Source organism: Leptodactylus fuscus, chromosome 4 (genome assembly GCF_031893055.1).
Source record: "Leptodactylus fuscus isolate aLepFus1 chromosome 4, aLepFus1.hap2, whole genome shotgun sequence".
Classification (NCBI taxonomy): domain Eukaryota; kingdom Metazoa; phylum Chordata; class Amphibia; order Anura; family Leptodactylidae; genus Leptodactylus; species Leptodactylus fuscus.
In genome coordinates this window covers 71,625,424-71,636,332 of record NC_134268.1, presented here as the reverse complement: position 1 = coordinate 71,636,332, position 10,909 = coordinate 71,625,424, and the positions used below count along the sequence as shown (strand labels likewise).

The following is a 10,909-nucleotide window of genomic DNA, read 5'->3' as shown; positions in this document are numbered from 1 at the left end:
TATGCCAGCTATACAGGCGGCGTGGGGGCAACACACCGATATTACCAGTGCTTCCACAGCCCCTTTCATTTAATAAGTAGGAGCCACGGAAGCAGGGCCGCAAAAAAAAAAAAAAAAAAAAAAAAAAAAAAAAAAAGACAGGAATAGGACTTGTTCCATATTTTGTGGCCTGGACTGTCATCCCACACACATCACCGTGTAATTCATGTGTACAGGTCCATAGAAATGAATGGGAAAAACCCAGATAACACACTGACTTTTCATATGGTCGTGTGCAAGGGGCTAAGTCAAACAAGAATTTTTTTGCTCCATGCTGATGGGAGGTCAGAGATTGGTGCATGTCAGGGATCAAGGCCTCCGATAGCTGTGTATTCCATGACAAGTCGCTGTTTCTATAAAGGGCAATGCACTACTACAGGGCTGTCGCTAATAGTCAGTGTAATAAAACTCAAAAAGTTCAAAGGTGTTTTTCTCCAAATCTAGTGACATACATAACAGAGGTATGCAGTTTATCACTGTGATGTGTTCTATAAGGTGGTGGCAGCAGCTGAATATGCTTGGTGAGAAATAGCGTTATGGTTTCCCCAGGAATAAAAACATTTTTTCAAGAATGATTCTAAAGTAATAAGGTTCAGTAACCAGGCGCAGCCACAATACAATGTATAGAGTGGTGCCAGCTTCTGGAGCAATGTCATTCCTTTCAACAGCTGATCAGTGAGTGTTGGACGACAAAGGTTTTCAGTACTGAAGCCCCAGAAAACCTCTTAAGGCTAAGCCCCCGCGGGCTGGAAACACAGCGCTAAAGGAATAACCGCAGCGTGAACTCATTGCGGTTCGTCACGCAGCGCTTTGAACAGAAAGTTCAGAGTTTTCCACAGCGGACTTTGTTACAATTCTATCTACGGGGAAGCCGCCGGCATTTCCATAGATAAAATTGACATGCTGCGATTTTCAAAACCGCAACAGTTTCGTAAATTGTAGCGTGTCCACGCTGTTTTTTTTTCCCGCATGAATTCCATCCACTTTGCAAGTACTGTAAAACAACACGATTTTTTCCCATGGCGGAAACGCCATGGGCAAATCGCGGTGCTTCCAGCCTAAAGGTCCATTCACATGGAGGAAAATGGTGAGGATTTTGGGGTGGAATTTCAGGGCTGAAAACAAACCTCTTATTGACTTCAAGTAACCCAAAGCCAGGAGTGGACTGAGCAGAAGGGAGAAGTATAGGAGTCTTCTATTTCCCATTCCTTTTGAACTCATTTTTTGGCTTTGGCTCAAAGAACTGCAGCAAAATCTTCAAAAAGAAAAAAAGGTTTGCATTTCCACAATGTGGGGCCTCAGGCTAAGGCTGGTCTTACAAGACCGTATTGAATGTACGGTCTGCAAGTTGCTGATCAGCAACAGTATTTGCTAACCGGCAACATAGGCTCCGCAGATGTCCGTGTCCTGCCGCACTCGCCCATAGAGTTCTATGGGCAAGTCAGTGCAGTGTCGCAATTCATGGCCATTACGGACATGTCCTATAAATTGTGGACCACGGTTGTGGCCCAGCCACACCACGGATAAAATATCCTGGTGGTGTAAGAGGCCACATTGAATATAAGGTGTCTGCAATTGAAAACCTTCAATTGCAGACTTACATTACGGTCGTGTAAGACCAGCCTAAAAGTAAACTTGCCAAAAAAATAGCTCAATAGGTCTTTCCGAAAGAAAGGTCACCTAATGGTTTCAATGTGCATATATAATCTAAAACAATACTTTAGAAATGTCCAACAACTCAAAAAGTAGCAAAAACTTAGACTTCATCTACATCCTAAGTTTTGCATTTTGTGGAAGTTTTATAGTATTAAAGCCACCCAGGTTATTATGGAGGACTGATTCATTCCATAGCAATGGTTATTTTTCATTTAATAGCTTCTTTATAATGTGTCTATAAAACAGTACAACTTCTCAATACCATTAAAATAAAACAAAACACACTTCACTGTGATTTGTTATTTTCTATATTACAAAAACATACAAAAAAATAATACATGTCTAAAGAAAAACTTTACATAGCAGTTAATATTCCAGATGGGAACAGTATCCAGTTACATGGTATTCTCATTCCATCCCCAGGTAACAAAAAACACATTTTACATTACCTTTAACAAAATATTTAATTATATACTGAAAAAAAATAAAATAAAGGAAAAAAAAATGTGGTAGACAGTATGTGAGCATTGTCTGCTGCTCTGGAATGATAAAAGGTCTATCTGCTTCGATCTAAATATTGCACAGTTTGATAGGTACCAAAAATTATAAAAAGTCACAATCTTGGGAAACATCTCACATTTAAGCAAAATCTACCAAGAAACGTAAAGAATGTTGTTTCTACAGTAGCTCTATCTTTAGGAAGATTGGAATGAAATACAGTATAGTTAGGATGTAGGTGTAATTATATAATATATACAATTACACAAACACTTGATATCTGCTCTCCTTCACCCCTGAGATTTATTTTAAATTACTGAAAAGTTTGAGGAAAAAATAAAAATAAAATAGAAGACCAAAGGCGACTTTCTGTAATCAATATCCATAAATGGCAATGGAGAACCTCACTAAAGTCAAAGGCTGTAGTCACAGTTCGTTGAGGACCAAGAACAAAAAATAAAAAAATTTAAAAAATAAGAGTCATTGAAAGGGGTAAGACCTCTTTGTGTCAAGAAAGCTTCACTTTCATAATCCCGTGTGCAAATAACACGAATATATATAATAAAAAAAACAAAAACAAAAAAACGAGAGTATCAATTAATGCAAAACGTCTTTGATATCGACTCCGGCAGTTCGAAGGAAATGTTCAGAACACTTTTGACAAGTGAAGTAGATTTAGGACAGTTTCGACTGCAACTCCATCTCTGCTGCTTGTTTGAGGGCAACATCAACTAAGAGCTGGAAACCACTGAAATCCTGATAGTGGTCTGGAGGGGTAGGTGGAGGAGTGTTGAAAAGTCCACTCTGTCCTAATTTTATAGTGTCTTGGCAGGCAAGCGCGATTTCTGTTAGTTTGTTTGCCTCAGATTGCTGATGTTCTGGGATTTGTCCGGCATTCAATACATGGGCGAAGTTGAAAGGAGCGTCATTTAGTGACGTTACAGTGGTGTGACAGATGACGGAGGGACGAGCCAGGAGCGACTGCTGAGAAGACAGCTGAGAGGCCAGTAACTTCCCTGAGGTCTGGTTAGGTCCCGTAGAGCTGAAATGAAAGGAGTTCTCGTCGATAGTGGGAATATAGGGTTTCGCCCCTGTTGGAGAGTCCATTTGTATCATGTCGGTAATTTTAGCTCCTTTTCGAGATATGGTGAACTGGTTAGGGTCTTTTCCATCCTTTCTTAGCATATCAGGCAAAAGCCTACGCCTTGCATTGATGAACCAGTTACAAACCTACAAAGAAAACAGAAAATAAATGACTTTGTTGCTCATTACTTTGGTGTTAGGCTTCACAATAGAAGAATTGACATGACATTTAGTAAGCGGGAAAGAATGGGAATTCTTTGGCATTCAGCTGTTGCTGAACAACTCATGGCAGGCTAAGCATCCTAGGAGATGTTAGTTCAGCAACAACTGTAGTGGGAAAGCTGCCCAGCCCCGCTGTAATTCTGGGATGGAAAATGCCGGATGAATTCGCATCATCTTAGCAGTGCGGTATCAGGATTTTTCAACACATCCCATACACTTCTTAAACGTGTTACGCCCATGGAAAAATATGCACTTGGTTCCTAAGTGAATTCAATGAGAGCCAAAAACACACACACACACACACACACACGAAAAAACGAACAAGGGGTGCAGAAATGCTAACTGAAATACTATACTCTGCTCCCTAATCCCCCGCTGCACCAGAAACGCCTGCTCTGCCAGTTATGTGCCAAGGTGGGCGACTGGCTGAGCAAGTGTTTCCAGCGAGTAGTGATGGGTTCAGTATGAAGGGACCTGGTAAATACTGCATTCACTTTGTCTTTTAACACAATTTTAAGCCTTTCTATTCCTTGACTGCCCCTTTTATCTCAGTGTATTTACATGTGCTGTTTCTGCAGGGATTTGAACTAAAAGCTTAAGTTTTTATTTTTAAATAAATCAATAATAATTTCAAAGTTTTATACACTATAAAATGCCGCATATAAAACTCCCTAATAAAGAGACGTCTAGAAAATTGTCATTTGTTGACTCCTGACTAATAATCTTCCGCATACAGGTTAGAGACATGATACATCAGAAACAAAAAGTTTCTACTAAAACAAAGGACTGGTTGTACCTCTGTGATAAAGCCGGAGGAATGTTACGTCTACGAGAGGGCTGAAACTTTTTTTTTCTGTTTAAATGTTGTTCACATGTTATTTCCCATACCTTAGGCTAATGGTGGGAAGTTTTTCTTTGAAACAAGATGCTGTTTGTCTTCTAACAGAGACTGAGGTGACTCACTAGACTTCTGAACTTAGTGTGCCGCTACCAGGCATAGCTTCAGTTACCTCACACCAACCTGGACATTGTTAACCCTTGCACTGCGAGCACAGCTTCAGAAGAGAAGAGCACAACAGATCCTTAAGGAGAGTAGGAGTGTTGTGTATTGTAACCTAGTAAAACAGTTCTCCAACTGAAAACGACTGCACAGATAGCGCAGGTAAACACAAGAGCAATCCTCCGCTCCATGGAGTCACTTCATGGTACACATTCACAGTGCATTAACTTCTCCTCAGGTCATGCCAGACCAAGCATGATCCATCATCAAGAAGTATATTCACCAGAGGTAAAACTAGGCTACATATTAAGTCGAGAATCCCCTCCAACATTTAATGAGGAAGGGGGAGGAAGCCTCTTCCTCACAACTACATGTTTACTGGTCGGATTCCTTTCAGAGGACGTCAAACAAAAGGATGTGATGTTTCCTGGACAAACTACAGGAAGACAACTGTTCAATCCTGGGCACATCATTCTGACAGTGGTATGCTCATTGTCCTGCATGGAGGGTCAGCCATGTGGAGATTTGTTGCCATTATTTGCCTCACTTGGACATCAGTAGCATAAAAATATTTATTTTTAAATAACCATATTATAGTACTTTGTCTATTTTAAGGGAAATTTCTTTTTCCATACATTTGACAAAGAGGAAGCAGCTACTTCAACAACAACAAAAAAGTTATATGGAATATTTTTTTTCTATTTATTTTCCACAGCTATAATATAGAAACAAGAAGCCAATGTAGGCCTCACATAACTATAGCAGTAATATACAATGTTCCTGAAACCTACCTGTAGTGTGGAGAGATGAGTCTGCCGAGACAGGAGAGCCTTCTCTTGTTCTGAGGGGTAGGCGTTATAACGGTGCTCATATAACCAGTCTCGCAGAATCTGGACTGACTCTTTAGGCAAATTTCCACGCCTCCTTCTCTTTCCTGAGCCAGCAGTGGAGGAGAGATCCAGTGGGATATCCATACCATCAGAATCCTCAGTCTCACTCCCTGATAGTGGAACTAAACCTAAGGACAAGACACATCAACATTAACTCGCAGTTAAACACATAGATTTTTAATTAAAAGTTGTGTGACAGTAGCAAAAAGCCATCATGGCTAGCATTCACTGTTTCCTTTTGAGACTATGGAAATGCCCATAGTACATAAACGTCAGTGACCGACTATATACATATCCTGTGTGTAATAAGGCACCAGGAGGCAGAGACCAGCAGGTTCTGGGGAATGTCACAACCGGACAGACAAGGGAGCCATCAAGGTGAGCATGACCTTACACCACTAAGCCTTATAAATACATCCAGAATGACAGGACACCCCTTCAAAATAAACAAACGATATCCTCAGTCCATGAAGACAAAATGCCAGAATATGCTATAGTGACATCACATGAGCACAGAATATATTGGCTCTACACTGAATTTACAATATTTTATCCTCCACTGATATTTTGTTATCCAGGCTTATTGAGTATTACAAGTCGCAGCACACGTGTACGTTCATACAATGACATTAATGAATTTTATGGACAATAAGACCAAATTTACCTATTTACCTATAATAGACCAGTCACAGGTCTGTGTCATAATAAAGCCTACGTCCTGGGATATTTTACTTGTAACTGCTAGTATCTTCTTAGCATTAAATGAAAACCGGCTAGGACATTGCTTTGTTTACCTCAGCTATACAATGTGAGAGGAGCCGCGTATAAGGGCACCAACATTAATCCATCACTGAATTGTTAGCAGCGTATTGTGTAACAGAATGAATGTGACAGACGCTGTCGCCATCACCGATCGCAGCACAATGTGGCATGCCAATGAGCTAGGACACTCAAAACTGAGATTTGCAGGATTTGCCTACAAGGTAAAAGCTAGTAGCAGCTATATACAGCAACTATGACAAGCCCCTGCATAAAACAGGTTTACACTGTGGCCATATATCAGCACAGAACAGTCATGGATTTAGTGCCAACACATAACATGGATACAAATCACTGCTATACTGTTAATACTTATTAGGACTTTCCCTTTTCTGAGCAACAGTTATGTCACGTCATACTGACACAGGCCTGACAGGTGACTCAAGCGTGTTGCAAAACAGAAACCCGAAGGCTGCTTACTTCACTGTGTAATCCGAGGGCAGTAACAAGAGTTTAGTCATTTACACAGAACATTGAGTCAAGTCTGGCTCAGGGCTGGAGACATTTACATAGAGGACTGGTTATACCTTCACTGTCCCGGAACAACTTATACTAACATTATTATAGGCTACCTATCCCTCCTATGACACACACACTCAAAGCGTGAGAGGTAGCGTGACCAAAAAAAAGTCCCTAAAACCTTAAGCCAAGATAAAAAGAGATATAACCAGATTACAGAACACATTCATTCATAGCTTATTAAAAAAATAAGTGGCCTTCAACTAGTAAGGAACTGCCAGACATAAAGAAGACTGGATATGTAAACAGATATAAAAGCAGCAAGTGCTTTAAGGCCGTCTATCCCAACAGGAAACTGCTCAGACTGAAAACACAAGTAGTAGTCAGAGGTCTTATCAGTTACGCAAGTAGTTAAAGCTGCTCTGCTTGAGGAATCTGTCAACTTGTTATGGTCTAAACCACCCGTAAACACCTAGGTTAAAGATGGCTGGCAGGACAAAGAGTTAAAGACAGAAGCCGGAGCTCAATAGAGGTTACTTCACATACAGTATGGTAACTTTACAAGACTGTAGCAAATAAAAGTGAAAACAGAAACTATGTAGAAAAGGAGAGAGTGCTGCACTCCATTCTGTGCTGACCGCTCCATTTATACACTCGGCCACAGATTCTCTCATATTTGGCAGAATATACGGCACAGTACACAGTAACGGAAAACCGACAGACTAAGTCAGTGAGGCCCATCCAGTTCTGTTTGTGTCCATTATATGAGAGATCTGTCATAGCCGAATTGCAGTTTTCTGATCCTAATTCAGAAGTGACCTCTGTCTTACAAAGACTGGTGTAGTTATGCATGGGAACGGTTGGGAGCAGAATAAGCCAAATCTCTGAAGATGGGGCAGCACCTGGTGATCTCCATTCAGGACTTTTACCCAGTTATAATTTTGGCTAATGAAGATTGACTTTTGCTTTTTAGTAAAGAGATATCAGAACGTTGATACAATTAGGTTCGTCAATCACCCAAGTATGGAAGTTTATCGCCTCTGACCATATCACCCTCCATATATAAGAAGGAAACAGGTTTTATGTGGCCGTGCTGGAATCCTAAGCCCATTGCTGTTTCGGAGAACAAAAAAAAAGGAATGGGGTTATAGGGCTGTTATATTAGCAGGCTTTGTATTCACATAAGGAATCCATGGGGTGTAATCTGGCCCTACAACATCAAAGAGTTTTCTCTGAAGCACTCCAGAAATAGCACTGAGCAGATTTAGAGCGATATGTATAATATATATGTGTATAATGTGTGTGTGTTATGATACAAGTTGACCTGTAAACTAGTGAGATAGTGACACTGACAGATGTCAGTACATTACAGTTGTGAGGGTGGAAGTGGTTACAAAACAAAGCACGTGGCGATTGTGGGAACAATATATACAACACATAGATTTGTTTGATTGTGTAACTGCATGGGCGCAGGAGAACAACAACTTCCAATATTTGGCAAACACAAGATAAAGCATTCACCATCCATGACATGTTAACTATGCACAACACATACAAAGCAGCTATCCTGTGAAGAAGTCACACAGCACGTCTAAGATACTCAAGTAACACTAAAGGTCTGCAGAGATTATCACAGAAGGACAAAAAAAAATGTCAGTTTTATACTTGGCCATGGATGACTTCTCTCAAACTGGAATCAAAGGGACTTTCCAAAAAGACATTACTCAAGTTCCCCCTTCAGGGACCTTTAACAATGACATGATAAAAACATGTCACAGACATTTAGTGCTAGCCATAAACCCTTACTGGATAGTGTGTAGGATATTGCCTGAGAAACCTTCTATAGAGGCAGCACTGCTATCCTCTGAACAAAAGCTCCAACATGTCCAAATAGCAGGGGGATGGGGAGCAAGTCTTTTGTTTCAACTGCTTGAAAAAAAGTTTCAAGCATCTGCAAGCACTTTCTCACATCCTGATCTGTCAGCAGCACTGCCCCCTCCCTGTCACCCTGCTCCTCTCCTTCCAACGTGCCCTGCTGTCTTCTATGTGAACAATGCTGAGCACACACAATCCCGCCGCTCACATGGCACATATAGTCAGCTCTTTTCATGTACAACTCACTCTTTAAATTTCCTCCACTGTGCATTTCCTACAGAGGGATAACATTTGACCACAGGGAAGACAAAAAAAAAAAAAAAAAAAAGAGATTCTGCAATAGTCACACCAAGTCATCACAAAGTCCTAGTGACCTTTAAATGGTCTAGTGAGAGTAAATTATCAATAAAACAAGACATTTCTCCTGGTCAGAGGTTTGGATGCCCCTCCAGGTAAGCAGTTCCCCAGCCCCAATCAGTGGGGTGTCCCACACAGTGTCAGTGGTGACTGGAGCACATGGTGCCGAGAGGAACAAAGGAATTCAAACTTGTGAAGTTGGGAGGGATGTGCGAGCGGAGGACTCACAAAGACCTGCTCCATCTGCCTCCTAAACTCTCTCCAAACTTTTAGGAAAGTGGTTAACAAGCCTGAAAAAAGCTCAGAATCAGCAAAACGCTTGTCCTAAAAAGTTCTGGAGCCCTTCCCTCAGGAATGCAAGTCTACTCTCCAAACAAAGACTTTCCCAGGAAGCGGAGATGTGGGGAATAAACTTATCCAGGGGCTAAAACTTGGTGAAAAGTGAAGGAAAAGCCTTGGAGAGGGGCTTGGGGTGAGCGCTGGGGCTGGCTGGCTCTCCAGAGGACATGTGCTTGGAGTCACCTCCCTCGTGCAGAAACTTTCTTTGTTCCACAAGTGAGGCTGAGCCATGCTCCACTTTTCCTTTGTGTGCGACTCTGACCCGACTCCTCGCACCAAAACTTTTAGCAACCACAAGAGCTCACAAAGAATCCAACAGTAACAAAGCTACAGCCAAGAAAGCCAAGGCTCCTAACTTAGTGGCCAAGACGCCAGGCAGCTAGCCCATCAGCCCCGCACAGGACAAGAACAACAAATGGCACCAAACAAAGGGCACCCGGACCTGGGGCCACCCTGTATGGACAACCAAGAAAACGCCAGCATGACAGCCTGCCAGTGGCAGCATGGGCACAACAAACGTCCAGACAGCAAGTGCCTGCCCAGGCGCCTCCAGGAGCCCCCTTACCTTTCTTCGCCTTCATGGTGTAGCACACAGCCGGGGTGCTAATGACAGTGCGGGGCTGGAGCAGACGTGCACGGCCAGGCAGGAGATGGAGTGTCCCGCAGCTCCCTCGCTCGCTCACTCACTCACTCACACTAGTAATGAGTAAGAAGGAGCTGTGCAGCTCTCTGTCAGACACAAGGGGAGGAGAGACGACGAGCTCTGGCTTCCCCCCTTTTCTCCAGACACGGCGCACACAAGCTGCGCCAGCCAGGGGGAGCTGCTCTCACTCATTCAGCCGCTGCCGCTTCCTGTTATGTTCCCAGACAGACGTTTGATCATTAAACTGCAGAGGCGGCTCCTGAGCTCATTCTTCTCTCCGCTGACAGCTGCCTCTCTCTTGTGTCTCCTGTTGCTACGGGATGATGCGGCCTCCTGTCCCTGCCCCCAGCGCCGCGCACAGGACCAGGCAACTTCTGCGCCAACTTCAGCTTAACCCCTGCACAGCCGCGGCGCACTCCTGTCACAAGGACTGTTTACTACGTTCAGCTGTTTCCTCCTGCCGCAAACACAATGAGCTTAACCCTTTATCGGCTAGCCAGTGCCGTCATCTCCCACAACATCCCGCCCACACTTCATTAAAATGCATTGCATAAGGTGAATGACAACACATGCTGTCATATCAGCCGCTGACAGATGAATCTCTGCACAACTTTCCATCCATTCAACGGACACACATGTGAAGTTTCCTGCTTTGTTTCCGACTCGAAAACCACCTTCAGGCCGAAAATAGCCCCGACCCCGGTAGTCGGGTCACCCGTGAGGCGCGCGCTTTTATTCCAGTCACAGAGACTGTCACTATAGCGATGACGTCACCGAGGCAAATAACTGCCGCTACAGTGTGACACGGACTGCTGCTGTGACGTCACGCGGTACCAGCGGCCGCTGACAGGATTCTTCCCGCGCAATTCCACGTCTCATAAAGCTGCATTGTCTCCGAGCGTCTGTCGTGTCTGCCCCGTGTCCTGACCTGAGAGCGGCAACAATGAGCCGCGTCTGTGGGAAAGCAGAGCCGCACTTTATGGCTGTCACCCGTCCTCCAGATAGCCAGCCATTATTCTAGACATAGAA

At 43.1% G+C, this 10,909-nt stretch overlaps 1 protein-coding gene across 1 annotated transcript; it reads right to left on the bottom strand.

Moving 5' to 3' along the window:
- Window positions 1–2,042: 2,042 nt before the first annotated feature.
- On the bottom strand, window positions 2,043–9,921 carry TGIF1 (TGFB induced factor homeobox 1). The gene is made up of 3 exons (XM_075272156.1): window positions 9,803–9,921; window positions 5,290–5,516; window positions 2,043–3,423 (listed from the first exon to the last, which is right to left on the bottom strand). Exons 1-3 carry the CDS (start codon window positions 9,816–9,818, stop codon window positions 2,869–2,871), a joined length of 798 nt encoding a protein of 265 aa, XP_075128257.1. The 5' UTR covers window positions 9,819–9,921; the 3' UTR covers window positions 2,043–2,868.
- Between the last annotated feature and the right edge of the window lie 988 nt (window positions 9,922–10,909).